General features: G+C 45.7%; 1 protein-coding gene across 6 annotated transcripts in view; it reads right to left on the bottom strand.

Moving 5' to 3' along the window:
* The window catches only part of bt (projectin protein bent), a 243,329-nt gene that overhangs the window by 212,399 nt on the left and 11,563 nt on the right, over positions 1 to 19,367 (bottom strand). For all 6 annotated transcript variants that reach the window (XM_075671547.1, XM_075671549.1, XM_075671550.1 and 3 more), the window contains exons 2-3: positions 15,031 to 15,370; positions 2,305 to 2,326 (exon numbers count right to left, since the gene is read on the bottom strand). In XM_075671547.1, the coding sequence (XP_075527662.1) occupies positions 2,305 to 2,326; positions 15,031 to 15,346 (338 nt within the window). In that variant the 5' untranslated portion in view covers positions 15,347 to 15,370. The remainder of the gene's footprint in view (positions 1 to 2,304; positions 2,327 to 15,030; positions 15,371 to 19,367) is intronic.

The following is a 19,367-nucleotide window of genomic DNA, read 5'->3' as shown; positions in this document are numbered from 1 at the left end:
CCGTAATTGTTTTTGCAATCCAGTTGTGATGCTCCCGTGTGTCTGTGTAACTTTTGTGTACCCCCTCTCCCCTCCTCTGTTGCTGTACAGGGAGCGGGAATTTCGCCAAGAGGACTGTCGCTTTTATTCTCATATCCTCAATCCTCCAATCCATAAGGGCGAAGCCCTCCTGTATTATTATTATTATTATTATTATTATTATTATTATTATTATTATTATTATTATTATTATTATTATTATATCCTCACCTGTCCCGAACTCCTCAGTTGTATCATGCCTCGTATTGCGCGCAAGATCACCAGAGAACATAGACCTCTCCATGCCCCTGCCTGTCATCAACACGGAACCGCCCACAGAACATAGTGTCCTTAAAACGCTTATTTTCATGATCTTGATATTTTTCATAACTCGCTGTCATCGTTCCTTTCCGAGCTTTGCCTTGTTGTGTCATAGTGTCATGCATTGTTAAACTGCCTTTATCCTCCTTTCCCTTTTGTGTTCACAATGCGCTTTGTTGTATCTACTCTATTCTTTTCACAATTGTTCTTTTTATTCATTGCTTATTTTTAAATTATATTTCCCGGAGTTTTATTTTATTTTAATGCATGCGTGCGCCAGTTCTCAGACCTTAGGGTTTGTCCTGGCATGATAAATAAACATGATTGATTGATTGATTGATTGATTGATTGATTGATTGATTGATTGATTGATTGATTGATTGATTGATTGATTGATTGATAAGTGCTTACTGTATATTTCACGCAGGCCACAGCATGTCCAACAGTAGTTGCGCTCAGTGAGGAGGCAGCAGCTGCTGCTACTAGTGTCCCTTGTAAATGACCACCGCGGCGGCTTGATGCGGGAGCAGCAATGCATACCACGGCCGCAAGGTCGCTCCACCGTTCCAACTTCACACCCCCTCACCCACCCTCGCTCCCCTTAGTGCACTGAAGAGAGAGACAGTCGGGGCGTTTAGCGCACTTTCGATTCTCGAATTAGCGGCGCGGAGGTCTCGGCTGCCAAGCCAGGCTCGTGAGATATGACCGCGCACGGCGGTGGTGCGCGGGGAAACGCCCGAAATAACGCCGCTGCACCGCGAGCGGCGAGCGCACCCGGGTGGACTGGTCGCTGCTGCACGACCGCGGATGCGGCCTCTATGCCGCGGCGGCGAGGGGAACGCAGCGGCGCTTCTGCGCGAAGCAGCAGGGAAGGGGAAGGGCTAACGCCGGAGGAGGAAGAAAGGACACCAGCTGAAGCTGTGGAAGAAGGGAGACTAGGGCGGACGCGGCGAAATGATGGAACGTGAGAAAAAGGGGAGAAAAAAGTGGGTGAGAGGCCGTATGGAATCGCAAAAACCATAAAAAAAAACGGAGGGAAGGTGGTGGAGAGCTTAGATCACGTAAGGAAGAGGAAGAGAGTAACACAGAAGACTGAAATGTTGGTTAAAGGAGAGAAGAAAAGAGAAATAGGAGGTGCTAGTAGGGGAGGAATGACAGAAGCGAGGCTAGGAAAGAGCAACAGGGTGAAGAAGAAGGGGAGCGCAGGGACTTCTCTCGGGATAAAATGGAAGTAAATAAGTGAGAGGAGGAGAGTCCCCCCCCCGAAAAAAAAAAGGCTCTGGCGGCCTGAAAAGATGCGGGAGGAAGAGGGCGAGAAGCACGGAGAAAGGTTACAGAGCAGCTTCGCGAGTGGCGGGGCGGTGCATGGCGTATCGCAGCGGCGTGGTTTATAGCCCGTTGGAAACACTGCGTGGAGTGCGCGAGGAAACAGCGGAGAAGCATTATTCAGCCGGCTCAACGACATCAGCTGTTTGCTTCTGCAGCCGCCGAGGGGCCCGCTGGGCCGTGCCAAGCTAAACTCCCCGCTGTGGCGGCTGGACGGTCGTGTGCGGGACGGGGAGGGTACGTGCACGTATACTCTCTGCACGCGGGGTTTCGAACCAACCGTGAGCTGCGCGAGTCCGAAGGCTATAGGCTTAAATATAACGAAAAGGTGAAGGAGATTTCTAGTTGCTCTTGTTTAACCCGTTGAGGATCACATTTCTCGGGGAAACACGTCTCCCTAATCTAGGGATGAAGTTTTAAGTGGCTCGTTGCAACGTCTCATACCTGAACAAAGCGGCGTCTAGTCCAGTGAAGCAAAAAAATATCATCAGAAATGGCTCATACTGTCGTAAGCAACCAAAGATGCAATGGTTGAATATGAATGAAGAAAGAAAGAAAGAAAGAAAGAAAGAAAGAAAGAAAGAAAGAAAGAAAGAAAGAAAGAAAGAAAGAAAGAAAGAAAGATTTTTTTCAACTCACTGGTCCATTGGCTCGTCAGCGGCTGGAAAGAAACAGAACAGAAACAGGGTATAAGTGAATTGCAACTATCACAGCAACATGATCATATTCAGCAACTTGCCACTACAATGTTGCACGCCCTAATGAAATTTGTATGAGAGTCAACCTAGGGCATTGCGTAACTACCAGTTAACCTCCTGATATAATCGTTCTTGTCACCGTTGTCGCCGCTTGTTGCTTGCAGCGAAAAAAAAAAAGGAGCCGTGGCTTCTTCGCTAAAACAGCGCTTTAACATTAATAAAGTTTTTTTTTTTCCAGGAACGTTTCTTTAAGATACCAACCTGCTACTTGCTTTCTCTCGCCTCTCTTTCAAGTGTACATGTATCTATACCAAAAAATAAATAATACGACTACGGCTCAGTGTCACGCTCATAGTACTTGTGACGACAACTGCAATGTTTAAACTGCATTTGTCATAATAAAGCAGGGTGAATTTTGCGAAAACAAGTTATATTCGACGAAAACCACTCTTTTATGTGCACGCCCGCAAGCGCTGCGCGCTATACGAAAAGTACTTGTTTGATAGCGCGGAGATTCGCGGTCTTCTACCGGGTTTCAAGAGCAGCGCACAAGGCGACTTGGCGACGATGGATACGTGTATTTGCACGTGCATAGTTTGTGGCTGCTGTGGCAAATTAGAAGTTCTGTGCCCCATCGCGTTCTAGGAGAAAGGACACAGGACTTCTAAGGACTAATCATTATTTTTTGGCGCAAAAGGAAACACGCGAAATAATGACCTATACGCTGAAGCATAACTCTGGTTTGTCCCATTCGCATACGTGCTTGGGTGAGTGCGTGCATGCGTTAAAAGATAAAGGTGTATAATGTAAAACGAAAAAATTCCTCGGTGTGAAGCGCAAGAACTTAAGCGCTGACTTGAAAGTTAGCGGTGGTGCCGTGTTCGTGCGCGCTGTATAACATACGTAATCGTTTCTAAGTGTTGTGCGCATATTCTCTATACGCCCACGTTAGTCAATAATGTCTCTCGGTCCTGTAAGCAAGTGGCCATACGAGAAACTACAGCACTGACCGCGGAACCTACGCGTCCTCACAGTTCCCGATTAGCGTGGCGAAAGATCTGGCACACGGAAATTTTGCGATTTTGTTCTGTCTACGAAGCAGTGGCAAAGATAGCTTGCCCAGGTCAGAATACCCGTGTATTGAGAACTTTTCTCTATATTTTCGTTGCTTCAATATTTTCACTAGGTCTGTAGTATAGTGGAGGGCTTAAGCAACTCACATTTTTACGGAGGATGCTCGTCGAATCCTTATCGAATGGCCATGCACCAAGTCAGTACAGCGATTTGCGTTCTAGGTTATCCTAACAAATTTAAGAAGAGTTCACCTTCAACATTTCTCTGATTTCGCTCGATCTTCGCCGCAAGACCGCCATTTCCGACTCCGCATTGTTCAATAAAACACTTGTAATTTATTATTTCTATCTTTAGCCGGATTCTTACGCAGTTTTTGAGAGACCGCGAAAATAGTCCACGCCATCGCAGCAACTTGCTTCACTGAATACGAGTTGCTCGCAGCGCATTCAACGGTGATTTTTTAAGACCAAGCATTCTTGGCGAGTTCAACTCAGTTTTCTGTAACGGGTGTCTTTATTTATTTTATTTATTTCACAATACTGCAGGCCAGATTGGCCCAAGCAGGAGGGGCATGAAAACGCAAATCATAACAGCACGCAAATGCAAAAAAAAAGAAGAAAGACTACATTGCATGTGACATACAAGAGAATCAAAAATTAAAAAATGACAGAGCAGAAACTAAAACAATGAACATTAAAATTGTTTACTTTCTACTGAAGAAACAAAGTTTGAAGGGCCTGTTCCACGCCAGGAGAGCGAAAAATCAATTCAGGAAGCGCGTTCCAATCAGCTATTCTTTGAGGGAAAAACTGCGCTTAAATGAGTTTGTTTTAGCAAATTTAAGGCTGTAATGAGTGTTCGCTATAATGTCGGGTCCTTCGAGTAGTGGAGTGCCTGAGGAATGAGGGGGGAGCAATGCTAAGCTTTCCTGCCAAAATTTTATGAAGGAAAGAAGTACGGTTCAGTTTTCTACGTGTACTAAGCAACGGGATATTATTGTCCTTCATAAGTTGTGTTGGAGAGCCTGGCCTTTTGTATTTATAAAAACGAAGCGTACTGCCTTTCTCTGAACGAGCTCTGATTGATAGATGTCTTTCTTAGTGTGGGGGTCCCAAATTACGGACGAGTATTCAAGTTTGGACCTGATGAAAGTTTTATAAGCCGTTTTCGTGGGCCGATCCGGAAGATAGGGCAGTCTAACAATGTGGACCGATCTCGAGATAGTGCAGTACACATATGAGAGCCATTCCCGTGGGTATACGTCACCTGGCATGGGCCATTGAGTACGTGCCGCGAGGTATATGTATCACTCGTAAGTGAACCTATTTGACGCCAACTTGGGTCACTTGGTATCACCCCATCAAAGAACACCATGCGCTGTACTACGCATCGGTTCGCAACGCGTCGCAAGATCACTAACCGTTCGCTGTGGAACGGTTGTATGATTTATATGAGAACCATTCTTTACGAAACCAAGACTGAGTCGCATGACGTAGAAGTCAGCTGGAGCTGACACTGCTTAATTTCCTTTTTGTGCGAGCAATCAAGGCAAGCAAACGTGTCAAACGTTTTATTAGATATGCTGCTGATGATGATCGAATCTCAGTCAGGTGATTTCTTTAAGTGGCTTGCGATAGGTACGTGCGTCACGGGTCGCCAACACTGCATTGCCGTAAACCCCGCAAACCACCCTTCGTAAAGCTACGGCGCTGTAAAAACGAGTGCGGCAAGAACACAGCAGCATCCTTTTCCTTCTTTCATGGAGAGGAGGAGAGGATAAACGGGTCTCTGTCCAAGACACACTGATCGCCCGAGTATGCGCGTAAAGTTAACAAATACGGGAGCGCACGTAAACACAGCAACGCAAGGAGAGGCGGCGCGCCATAAGTGGAAACACGGCGTGATGCAACGCAGCGCCTCCCCCCCCCCTCCTCCGCCTTATTATTATTTTTTTTCGCCTCGCGCTGTGACTCAATCGGCACGAAGAACCGTCATCTTGGCTTGGTTTTCCGCTCAAGGTGTTTCAAGCCGTGTCTAAAAGGAAAGGAGGGAAGTCCGCCGGTACACGAGGAGCGGAGGGCGGCAGCATTGGGCAACACGTTGTCTACACAGCAAAACATTTGGAAGCGGGATTCCGCTGACTACGAACCTTCGTGTCGGCGGGCCTATTTTAAAATGTGCAGCGGGCGAGACGCGCCCAGCCGACGCGTTCTATGCATGACGGTTGAAGAGCTGAGCTAACCCCACTCAGACAAGATGGGCTGCACGACTCCCGTGACGGACAGCCGTGCGGGCAACGTCCGCGTTGGCATGACAGCGTGCGTCGCCGCCCTTATTTTCGGCGCGACAAGTTGTAGCAGGAGCGAGCAGCTTTACCGAGATCACTGCTTTTTCAGCGAATGTAATTTACCCGTGCTTAAAGTTCTCCGAGTTATTTTCAGTCATGACGTTTTTTATGTGTACAAAAAATTATGCCTCTAAAATATTCGACACATTTGCGAGAGCGGCTTCTAGATTTGTCGTGTAAGGTGGTAATATTGGCGGCGACCACCGGGTGCGTCTTCGTCGTTCACGAATTCGGCTGCTTGGAACACAAGACGCGTTCCTGTCTGCCGTTGTTGAAAATGGGGCCGGTCCTCGAGAGTTCTTGCTTGGATTCGTCGTTGTCTATAGCTGGAAGGATGATCTTTCGGACCGCCTCCTGTCTCGAAGCCTTCTAGGCGCTTTTCTTTGCTTCTGCAATCACTTTCCCCCGCGCAGGGTAGTGGACCAGCTTGCTTTCCCTTTTCGCTCTCTCACTTGCTTCTTGGTAAAACGTTGCGCACAGCCCCTCGCTTAGGTCATCCCGGTAGAAGAGTTGCTAAGGTGGCAACACTGTCGGGTTTGCGCCTATGTTTCTGCGTATGCTTGAGTCCCCTGTAGGCATTTCCGCCGTCATTTCCGGGCGACGCATTATCACGCTCCGATTCTCCTTGTCCGGCGAAGCACCGCCTTCCGGGCGGCTTCGCCGTCACTGAATGTTGATGAGCATAATATGTTTCTTTCGTAAAGCAAGTCAAGAGATTTTCTTCTAAGAGTCGCTCGATCGCACGGTGTTTTGACGCACATTAGCGTATAACCAAATGATCTCGCAATGTCATCGTTTCCATCAACGCTTCCGGTACTGTAATAATGCCTTAACGGCGTTACATATACGCCAGGAACGGTGACCTCAGCCGCCATTATTCGATCAAAAGTAATATTGCAATGTGGTGACACACACTTGTGGGTACTATTTCTCTCGCAGAACTTTGTGGACCATGTAACGACGCCTCGAAACAACTTCAACGTTGAACGGCTTTCGTGAGGCCGCGTCAGAACGTGAATGCACGCACTCACTAAGACAGTTCACTTTTAAAGGTTACCTGGTGCCGCCGATGGCGCACTCAAATGATTCTGTTACGTCCTCTTCCCAACGTTTACAATGTGGTTTGGACGGTTCGACTGCTTTTCAGAGGGTTCAACAATTTTCACACGATGCTATAAGATGCAAAGTTTATATTCCTCAATAACACCCTTGGTATGGTGTAACACCGGTATTTTGATAGGTCATCTATTGCACTGGTTAATGAACAATGACGTTCTCCCAATTTTTTAGAGTGAGGACTTCGCAGCCCTAGTGGTCACATTTCGATGGAAACGCATTCAATGATCGAAAATAATATGCATCCTTCCACAATATCCTAATCTATGGCCTTTGTATTGCGTTACAATCAATCAATCAATCAATCAATCAATCAATCAATCAATCAATCAATCAATCAATCAATCAATCAATCAATCAATCAATCGGTTGGTCGATCGGTCGCCTCTTCTCAATAGATTCACTTCCGTTCTTGCACTCCCACTTCCCGACAAGCCTGTCCTAGCCATTGCCTAGACAGATAGCCACTCCGGACAGCTATCACCGTCGCACAAAATCACTTTATAAAGGAAATACAACAAAATCAGTGAAGCGCTGGTATCAACAAACACTGGTGAACAAACAAAGCATAACCACTATTTCTGTTGGCCGGTCTTATACTTTTCTGTTCTGCGAAATGGACCCATCTGCCCTGTTGCTCCGTGATTCTCAGGCACGATAAGACGCCTGCATCCAAGGCCGCTGCGCTTCTGGGCCCAGCTTCGTCGCGGCCTTGAGGGGTGGTTCGCATGCGCCATTAATTTCAAATTACGAGGCCCCTCCTGTCATTTGGAGCGGTTCCACAAAAGCAGGACCTTGAGACAAATGCTCGTTTTTGATAGGTGCACTGTGGCGTATACTGAGCAGCAGTGGCCAAGTCGGTCATTTGCTGCGTACTGGATAACGCGCCTTTTAACTTTGTTTCTTAGATGAGCTTGACGCAGCTGTAATTACGCACAGTCCAACGGGGTTCGTTGTCCGTCGTTTTACCGCCACCTCTTTTATTATACTTCGTCCTTTCCTTCGTTCGGTTATTTGTTCCACTGCAGATTCTTAGTGCCGATATGCTTTCAGACTGAAAGGGTTGAGTAGCGAGATAAAGGGTCACTTTTGTATCTTTTAGGGCTAATTCCGTTCAGTGTGCTGTTCAGCTAAACCGCTGTGGTGGCGGCCTGGCTTTGGCGTTGCGCTGCTAAGCCCGAGGATGCGGGATGAAATTCCGGTCGCAGTGGCCTCATTTAGATGGGATCAAAATGAAAAACGCCCGTGACTTAGATTTAGATGCACCTTAAAGAACCCCAGGTGGTCAAAATAAATCTGGAGTTCCCCACTACGGCTTGCCTCATAATCAATTTGGCAAGAAGGACCCAAATTATTTTTTTTAAGTTCACCTTCGGACTGATGGAAATATATTTGGCCAAGACTGAAAAAAAGTTATTTTTCTTTCTTTTTTCTTTTTAGGTTTACGTCAATAGTATTGTTCACGGGCTCTAAATGGATCACACGATTCAACGAAATTTTCGTTCACGCAACTTCTTTCGCGCGAGACGTCACAACTCCTGCCAAGGAAGCCATGCAGCAAAAATGTCTTGCAACTGCGTGAAACTTTTTTACTCTAAGAGTCAAAACAAACACTAAGGTACAAGCTTTACCTCGTATTCCGCAAAAGGGTCGCCATACAGAAAGGGATAATTGTGTACTTTGAGCCCTGCATTCTGCACGAGTTGAAACAGTGCCTTGCTATTATGACTATCAAGCAGCCACCGACGATCCAGTGTTGTGACGAGGGCTGCTCTTCAAAGCAAACAGGAACAGGTTACTTTTGAACAACAACCGGTGGTTGATTTCCGCGCTGAACATTGGAAGTTCAGCTAAACTGCAAATCATTTATTGCGGCGGATATACCGTATGTTTTGTAATCCTGTTGCGATTATGATGATGGCTCGTTGTAATATCGTGACGAAAAAACAACACAATAGATAGGTTAAGGGAGAGAAGACAAGACCAGGCGCTGGCTACGAACACGCCGTCTATTGTGCGACCGCGATATGCTGTATGGCGAAAGCGTGAGAAGAAAATCGTAGTGCCGCGCAAGACCGGCTCTGCGGCGACGACCGCTACGCGATAGCGCCAGAGTAGCGTGCCGTCGTCTGTTCACCGATGACGCCGTGTAAAAGGCGTGCGGCGAGTGCGTCCACCGATACCATATATGGAAACAAAGCGATGCATGAGTGGAGGTCTGCCTGCGACAGCTGCTGTGAATCGCGCCCACGCGTCACCCATGCGCTGCCTCTCGCGATCTCCTGATTAGCGAGGCAGTCACGCCACACTTATTTCCGTTTGTAATGTGCCGCACGAGACAGAATGTCTATGCCAGTCATGCTACTCACAGCATTCTCTTCCTAATATAGACCATGTGTCTATATAATCATAATACAAAATAATGACAGGCGACATAAAAACACGTATAGCGATGCGCTCAAATTTCGCGTTATGGAGTATCGTAATCACCGGTGAATCTTTTTTTTTTACCTGTTTATCGCACTGCCTTCCCATCATGAAGAAACACGAACAAGCTCAAGATCAGGCGATCCTGCACCTTGGTCGTTTTTGTCAATATCACCATCATCATCATAACTATAAACGTCATCATCGCCTTGTTCAAGTCTACTACAGAGTGTAGGCCTCTTCCAGCAATATCTAATTATCCAAGTGATGCGTCATCAAACGCCTTACTATGCCTGTACATTTCCCATCACGCCATCTTATACCCTCAGCCCCCGACTTGGTTTACCTTCCTTCAGCAGCCATTATATTACTGATTCATCTGCTGTAATCATTACATATCTAACTCCACCTGTTCCTTTAATTCAAACTATACCTTTATTCTGGACTAGAATGTCAGTTACCCCTTCGCTATTTAATCAGTACTGCCGTCTCCCTGCCTCTTAATGTTACGCCAATAATTTTGCGTTCGATTGCTCGTTGCATGATCCTCAACATTTTTGCAGGTTTTATCGCTCCCCTTACCGTTCGGCCCTCATTGTTTAGTACTCTGACAGAATACACTGATTACATACTTAAAGATGTCAGAGATGCCGTTCCTTACTTCAAGAGAGAGAGAGAGAGAGAGAGAGAGAGAGAGGAAAGGTAGGGAGGTTAACCAGAATTAAGTATCCGGTTTGCTACGCCGCACGTGGGTTGGGGAAAACGGGGTTAGAAAGAACGGAGAAGTAGAGAGAGGGAAAAAAAAAACAGCAAGTATTATAGGCGTTAACCGAGTCCGATAGATTGCAAAAAAATCAAAACAATGCTTTAATAGTCTCCTGAAAGAACATAGAGTGACGTCTATGTAGAAGGATTCTCTCTTCCGACAAAGGCCGGTCGTCGAACAAGTTGAGCACAGCGGTAAGTGCGCACCTTTGTGCCCAGCACTGCGGAATCTGGCCCGGAATATGACTGGTGGAATATGACTTCACCGCAGTGGTCACAGGCTGTGGTGTCGGCCATTCCTCAGCAGAAGACGCAGACACTGTTTAATACCACGCCCAACCATAGTCTAGATGCATAAAGGCTTGGGCTTGTTGGTAATTAATCGTAACATAAGCACAACGCAAAAGACGGGGACAAGATAGAAAGACACTCAAAGCCGTCGCGCGTCTTTCTATATTGTCCCCGTGTATTGCGCTGTGCTTGTGCTAAGTAGTCTACATAAAGCGGCTCATTACTTCAAAATTCCTGCAATATGTATGCGCATTAACTTGTTTTTATATGTTTGTCTTACAGACGAGTGAAAGTAAAGCGTCCGAAACAGAAACACTGGGACTCTCAAACGCTGCCTCCATCATTAGTTCAAGAGGCAATCTTGCGAGACGAACGCTGCTCACGTAGACGGGGCGTCAGGGTGCGAGCGGATCGGCTCTGGCGCTGGAGGTGCCGGAAGGAGTCAGCAGCCATAACACAAACACAGGGCACGGCTTTCTCCGTTTCGGCGGAGGAAAACAAACGCGTGTTTAACGAGCGTGCATCGAACAAAGGCCGCGCCCCGTACCCGCAGGAAAGTCGTGCTAACGGAATTTGCGCGTACCCAGCTGGCCAGGCCATTTGCTTGATTTGTGCGATCCAACGCACTCGGTCAAGGCTAGGGGTAAGCGATGGAATGCTCACGAACATTAACGCCTACAGATATAAAGAGAACGCTTGCTGAATGAAAAGCTGAGTGGGCGGCGCGATTCGCCAAAGGTGAGCCCTCTACCACGGCTTGGGTGTAAGAGAATGAGAAATAACGGAAGGTGAGGAGAGGTATGATGATAATGAGGAGGATGGATACAGAAGCTATGATGGAAGTGTTATGTATTGAAAAGCAAGAATTGACTCGATCGAACAGACACGACTGGAAGAGACACTGCTTCAATCCACTATTGTTTTGCTTACATGGTTGCCAACGGCGAGTACATATTCGGCTGGATAGAGCAGTATGGGACTACATTCACGCTACATTAATGCCAACTGGCTGTAGATTCCTCGTGTCTTGACGACTCCGCAACATTAACATCACTTTCGTCCCTAGAATAATCCTGCGTTTAATCCAAGACTTTCACGCAAGTTTTCTGGTGAGCTCGACAATCTGTTTAACCAGCGCTGCCTGAACGCTGCATACAGAAACAACATGTAGCGTCTTACACTAACCATCAATATTTATTGTTATAACCATAACGCGTTGGCAAAGGTGAAATATTCTTTGGCAATGTACAGCTTGCGGCCCTTTAAAAGCTGCCTAATGTATAACTCTTCATGCAATAAAGAAGGAGAATGAACTTGTGTTTAGAACTTAGGTGAAACAGCGCGAAAAAGACGAGGACACAAGGAAACAAATACCACAGACAAGCGCTGACTGCCAACTGGAAGTTTATTTGAAATTCACCGGACATTTATACCTTCTTCAGCATAGGCATGCGCACATCAGTCGCAAAAACATCTGCAAATCAACATTTTAATCTTTCTTCCAAAAATGTGATTTCTTTTCCCGACAAGGCAAGAGAGGGAGTGCTTACACATTTATCGCCTTCCTTTCTTATATGAAAGGCCTCTACTATTTCCCTTTCCTTCTTACTATTTCCTTTCCCTATGAATTTTGTCTTTTCAAATATGAGGGTGCATTGACACTTGTTACACTGTCCAGCTAAATGACTCCCATAGCCATTCTTTAGGTTGGTGCTGTGCTGACGAGCTCTTTCATTGAAGCACTGTCCCGTTTGACCTATATAAGATTTCCCACAGCTGAGCGGTATTTGATAGATGACATTGCGCCTGCACTCAGTGAAACGAGTTTTATTATTAGTGGTGCACAGGTGCCTTTCGCGCTTGTTCATGCGATTGCATATCGAGGACAACTTACACGGGGCACTGAAAACCAAATTAATATTATGTCTATTGGAAACTTTCTTCAGATTGTGAGACAACTTGTGTGGGTATGGCACCACGTGCGCTTGTCTTTGTTTTCTTCTTGGGAAGCATCGGAACTTCCTTTCTCTTTCTGCAAAATGGCTTCGCATACTGAAGTGATCACAGAACTGGGAAAGCCTGCGTTCTGAAGTCGCGATATCTGATTTAAAACTTGTGCGGAATTGCAAGAAGACGAAATTACTTCACACATTTGCAGTAAAAATGAACTCCATTTCCCACGTACCGCTGGAGTTAGGAAGAATACTAGGTTCTATGACTACTCATTCAAAGCAGCGTCAAGCGTTAGATTTCGTTTTATCATTCCTTCAAGACATTGACTTTATTGATAAAACTATAGATTATCATCTGTACAATAGTTTGTTTTATTTTTACATGTGACGGTCGTACACCTTTTTCTCGTCCTTATTATTCTTTATATTTTCGTTTTCCCGCTCTCCTCCACGTCGTCATGTTACCGATCCATTGACCATGCGGTGCAGTATGTAAGCGTTAGAGCGTACGCTGGGAGAATACTGCACTTGTAATTATATTTACCTCTATTTATCTGTCTACCATGGTTGTGTAAAACACGTACATGCGTTTTCAACCCATGACCAGCATACCATCACTCAGGGTCCAGCTCAAGCCTCGTAGACTGCACGGTTTCTGCCCTTTATCTATAAAGAAGCACGTAAAATTTGCCTTTCGACAGTCGGTGCACTTTGCAGACAAGTTATCGCATTTCAATAAACAGACGAAATCAATATTTGTGAACAGCCGCTGCTATTTAATTGTTTTACGTGTACTCGAGTTTCCCTGGTAAGGCATCCAATGGATTGGTTTACACAGGGAACATTCGCAGCATAGGCACGCAAACGTTGCGTCGAGCGTACTGCGCAGATTCACTGGCGTATGCCCCCAGGACAACAGTAAGTCTGTTGAAATCACAATGATTCTTGTACCGTATTTCAGAGACTTGATTATCACTTATGTCACGTAGAGAACAGAGTTCGTGTTTGTCAACACGGAGCCGACGCTATATATAAAGGACTCCCATTGACGTCACCGTAAAGGAATAGGTTGATCCAGATGCACTCGCTCAAAGACCGGTGCCAAAAACACGGGCACGTGGTCTACCCTAATTTTCACGGCTTAGAATGGAAGCATACAATGAAAAACAAGTTTTATTCTAAGAGACTGCTCCTCAGACTGAATTAACTCTGAAAATTCACGCACTGCTTCCTCCCTTCCCATCACCTGCATGAAATATTGCATGTTCTCACATGTCAACTTCTTTTTGGGCTTCCATTCTTTTAGTATAGGTAACAAAACCGGAAGTGCGTCTGGCTTTCATTCTCATCCCTCTCCTTTTTGGCTTAGTCTTACTAACAAACAACACTTTTGTCTTGTTTGAGTCTCGCTTGCGCAATGTCTTTTTCGTTCAGTTTATTTATTTGCTCTAGTAATTTTCATTGCGTCATCCACTTACTAACCGTAGCAAGGGGCTAGTCTGCTGGGAAGCCGAATATGAAGCTGATAGGATAGTTGAATGGTTTTATAGCGACACGTGTACTTATTTATCCTTTTCTCGGAGACTACATTTCCCCCACTCAGCGCAAGACGCGCCTGCATAATTTGGAACTTCTTAGAATGTTATCATTGATTCTATCTGTTGTGTATATTCTCGCCGAGCCTTGCATTATAGAACTGTATGCGCGACACGAATTGCATGGTCCTTTCTGGAAGGCACGCGGGTAACAATTACCCTGGAACCTTGGACGAGTCATGTATAAAAGCCGAGGCGCTTAACCCCCAGACCAGATTTTCGACGATCGCCAACTGTGTTCACCGCTATCGCTATGCATTGAATGCCACTTGCTTTTAGGGGCACAAGCTCGCCAAATAAAGAGTCATTTTCGTCACTCACAGTTTCGCTACTGTGTTCTTGACCGTCACTACAACGTGACATCTGGTACAGCATGACATCAGTATAATTTCACTGTGCTTAACTAAGCCATTGTTCAAAATTAACTGAAGTACTCTTTAAGCAAGTGTTCGATTATCCAGGGTCAACTCGAAGGTGGAGAGGAGAAGGAAGTGACTATGTCAGCGAACCATTGGAGTTTGCTCTCTATTTTTCACCATAAGAAACAGAGGTGAAAAAGAAACGCGGTCGCCTTCAACGACTTATTCAGGTGCTTTTCCTTACATTCTGCAATAAAATCATCTACAATTCGAGCACTGAATTCCGAATCAAATGATTGGCTAAATAGCTTTAGTTACCAAATAAGTCGGGCAGAACAACACAGTACTAAATACTTGCATGTACCTGTAGCGACAGTTGGCGTTTGGTCTCATTTGCTCAGACCTTTTCATTCTGTCTTGAAAATCAGGACAACTTTTGGCTGAGAAGTGCAGAGACGATTTTAATGCTTCAATTTGCTGCTGTTGGTTTGAGCGTGTAAATTCTCCCGAACTGCCGTTCTTACCGCTGTGTTGGAGTCAAGTTGCAAGCAGCAGGAATGAATTGTAGAGACGCGTTTTACGTTTTCCGTCTCACAAGTGTTTGAAAATACCGCCATCGCGCGGCTGTTTGATAATAATATTTTTTAGTAACTAGCCGGGGTTGTCAAGACGGCGGGGCCAATGAATCGAACGTACACGACAAATCCAGCGCACACCATGCAGAAGATGACAGGAACTCACGGCTGAAGTTGAGGTTGATGGAGGAGTCGACCTGTCCCTCGCGGTTCTTGGCGAAAACCTTGTAGAGACCCCCGTCCGACTCGATGACGTCGTTGAGCTCCAGCGACACGTGGTACTTGCGCGGCTCGATCTCGATCACGCGGATCGCCGTGCGGTGGTCGTCGTGCAGTTGCACGTCGCCGCGGAACCAGGATATCTCGGGCCGCGGATGCGACCGCATCTGGCATTCGAATACCAGCCGGTTGCCATCGTCCTCCTCGCGAAGCGTCGGTTTGTGCAGGAAGGACGGCGCCGAAACGTCCTCTTCGTCGTCCATGGCGCCCGTGGGCTAGGGGCGCCCCTGCGACAATGAACACGACATAAGGAGCGAGCTGGCGTAATAAACGTCGTACACCCTGCGGCATACACAGAGAGAACGGGCTAAGGGTAAATTCATCCTGCGTTCTATGCGCATTCCCACGACTACAGACCGGTGCCAGCTGCCGCCTCGTCAGACCACCATGTGCTAAGCGCACCACCCAGATGTTCAACTGTTTAAACTTTTGGTCGAGCTACCTTCTCTAGAGAATGGCACGAGTGTGATGGTCGAATTAACGCCAAAGGGCACGGGAAAAACAGTCATAAGACGCCACGAAGACAACCGACCTAATCACGCTAGAAAAACATTTACAAGCGTCATACATTGGATCTCTCTCTCTCTCTCTCTCTCTCACTCACACACACACACACACACACACACACACACACACACACACACACACACACACACACACACACACACACACACACACACACACACACACACACACACACACACACACACACACACACGCATGCATGCACGCACGCACGCACGCACGCACACCTTTCTCTCCCCACCTCTTCAAAACTGTCTAAGACACATTCATACCAGCAAGAATCACTCTTACGATTATCGCATAATACCTTATCATTTTTACTAATCAATATAACTGATAGTCTGCTGATTAGCTTAGTTGGCAAACGACAGTTCGGATTTGAAATACGGTAACACCGACAGAACCTGTTGGTGTTGCTGTATTCTATATACGAACTTGGGCGAAATTTACAAGAGACAGTCTCTATATACAGAAAAAATTAAACCAATGAAAACTATCTGCAGCTGCTTAGAGTAAAAGAAACTCGGGCGCGTGCATGCGAGATTCGCTGAAACAGGCTCGTCACAGCGGGTTTCACCGCAGTAAGACCCCTAGCGGGGAAAAGCCAGCTTCATTTCCACTTACGTTTTACAGGAGAGGTACAGTTTTAGGGATATAGCTGTTATGTGCTCTTTCGGTGTTTGTAAATATCGATGTTCGGTGTTCGTAAATATCGATGTTATGTCCACTACGAAATCCATCACAGGCTAAAAAATATATATGTGACATCTCTGGTATTATAGGCGTCAATGTGTCACACGTTTGCGCCCGCCGCGAACACCGTGTGGATATGGTGTTGCGCTGCTGAGTTCGAGGTCACTGCATCGATCCCGGCCGCTGCGTCCGCGTTTAGAGACCGTCTGTGACAGTGTTGAGAATTTCCGTCATGTCGGCGGTGACTCCATTGCACATTAACTCTTGATTTTCTCTTAATCTTTTCCTTTACTTTCCCCCTGCTCAGGGTAGCCTGCAGGGCTCAGTCCTGGTTAATCTACAGGATTTTCATTTATCGTTCTTTCTCACTCTCTTGATTGTCTCTTAACTGGATTACTTCAACTAGTATCTATGCAGTTCAATGTTGCCGATTTTCTCCCTTTTTTCGTCTAGTACCGCTTGGAGAACGTGCGGTGAAACTCGAAACGAGTCTTTAATCACCGATATCGTGAGAAGGACTTCTTTGTAACAAGTTTATTTCAAGGTTCGCACTCTTATTTTGATCTTTGAATCACACGTTGTCAAGCACACAAATCATAAAGCAACTACACACTATTTAGCTTTCTTTCAGATGTGTGTGCCGAAGTTCTGTACAGCGAAAGAACAGTACACCTCTGTTATTAACAAGTTACCTACATATGCCGTTACGCGAAACCACTTTGTAGCAGCTATCGCATAAAAATAAACAGGAAAAAAAAACACTCTTCATCTGAATATGGATTACAAACAGGGTTATCAGGTTTACATTTCTGCGCGCATAGACTTTTTATACTCGTAAAGCGGTTCCTGACGCAAACCTGCACCAAGCATCTGCTGAAAGTCAATAACGCGCTACTACTGTTAGTGGTAATAAAGGACTACTATCAAAAGAACATGTCTCTAAAAAAACGTACCTAATGTCATCTGCTACTGCTACATCGTTCGGTTGTGAGACTTCACAATTGACGCCCACGCCCTTGCACTGACATGTTCGAGTTCTGCCAAGCTTTTCCTCAGGTCGTACGCCAGAATGGCAGCGCCCGTCTCGGTCTGCGCGTTCACAACGCTACATTAGTTCGCAAAGGTTCATATAGTTACATGGAGAGATGTTCATCCCACAACTGCTGTTCATAAAATTGGAAATCCACCGGCAGACACAGTGTCACGGCCAGCTCATTAATCTCGTGAAGCGGGAACACTGAGAATTCGAAGCACAATGCAGTTTACCTGTGCAATGATACGGGGGGTTTGGTGCGAGGTACATCTCAGAAAACATTATTTTTAATACTCACGAAAGCAAGGGAAGCCAAGCACGCGTTCCAGCACGCACAAAGCAAATTTTCATTGCATGTACTGCTGAAAAAAAAAAACGCAAATTCTGCCTGTTGAATGTAAGGGAAACGGAATCGATGGCTCGTTTAAAGCGGTCGACCGTCAATTCTTGGCAAGCACTGGTCGTACAATGCTTCCCACAAAGCTACAAGGGCCTTTGTGATAATGACACGAAAGCTCTGTCCTAAAATATTTATTGTGGACATCAGTGTTTCCACTAAGCGGCACACTAGTGTTTCCTGTGGTTGTACAAGAACGGCGGCCCGAACTCTGCTCGACTGTAATGCAAAGAGCCAAGGCCCTTCGTACCCTTGTCAAGTCGGCTTTCGTTCCTGGAATACGCCCAATTCACACCCTATAATAATTCTCAGGCATGTTTGAGCAAAAAACGTGAGTCATTCTCAGTTCGTCCAACCGTGTAAACAAAATGCTACATAACTTCTGAGAATTGCCTACTAACGCATATGCATTCTGTGGCTCGGCTATTACTTCACCGTTGCTTACCTGCTTTTCCTAGCTTATGCATGCCTAACCATCGTTTTTCCGGTGTAAAAGAATGCTTACGCATTACTAGCCAATTCTCAGAATTTCTGTAGCCTTTTTGTTGATTATAACGTCTATCCCGCTTAAACCATATCACAAAGTTCCAAACGCAATTACATCCCACAAACTCACGAGATTACGATCTTCTTTTATTTCTGCGTTCTGCACATTATTTTTGCGAATCAGACAACCTGCATTTCTTCTGTGGAGGCTGGGAACTTGCTTCTCCTTCGCTTTGAATGTCTCGCTGTTCCTGTGTCGCCGTAGCTGCTTGTTTGGTTTGGCTTGATTTGCCTTCTACGATGACCCATACCCATTTCGGGAGATTGGCCAAAATTTGGATGGTATTAGAAAATTGCTGTTCATAATAAAATTGGTAAAATTGGGCTGGTTGTTCTTCATCTCCGTCCTCATCTTTCTTTTTTTTCTCTTCTCTGCTCGTTCAAGTACGCAGTATTTCCTTTTTATTTATTTTACTTTATTTACTTTTTACATTACAACGTTAGAGTGGTGACGTTTCCCATTTTTTAACATACCAATCATCTGCTATTACATTTTTATCACATTTGCCAATGAGTTCTATTCTTATATTCCGCAATCCCCAAGCAGGCTTCTTTGCACTCCAGCTAGTAATGCAAGAAAGTAAGCTTTCAAGGAGACATGACGAGAACGGTTCTCTCTTTCTCTCTCTCTCTCTTTCTTTTTTTGCATTTCCCATTTCTTCCTTAATGATTATAAAGCTGCCAATCATCTACACGCTTATAACGATTAAGTGTCTAAACTTCGACAATTATGCATTTATTTTGCAGGTAAAGGGTGTGACACTTTTCACGTTACAGACAAATTTTGCTGGGGTACTCGCCAAAAAATGCTCGCGCATTAAAAGAATAACAAATTGCAGAGTACCACAACCTGTTCACACATTGTGGAGCACGAACAGCTGATTAAACTTATCGATGATGCTGCATGGGGGAAACAGGCAGTGCGCGAGGCCGCGACGGAGGCTATGAAGAAACGCTCACAATGCGACCGCCGCAGCGCAGTGTGTCCCTTTCATGTGGATTCCTAGATTCTTTTCCGGTTCTAAGCGCC

The sequence above is a fragment of the Dermacentor variabilis genome, chromosome 10, assembly GCF_050947875.1.
Source record: "Dermacentor variabilis isolate Ectoservices chromosome 10, ASM5094787v1, whole genome shotgun sequence".
NCBI lineage: Eukaryota > Metazoa > Arthropoda > Arachnida > Ixodida > Ixodidae > Dermacentor > Dermacentor variabilis.
This window is presented reverse-complemented; position numbering and strand designations above follow the sequence as displayed.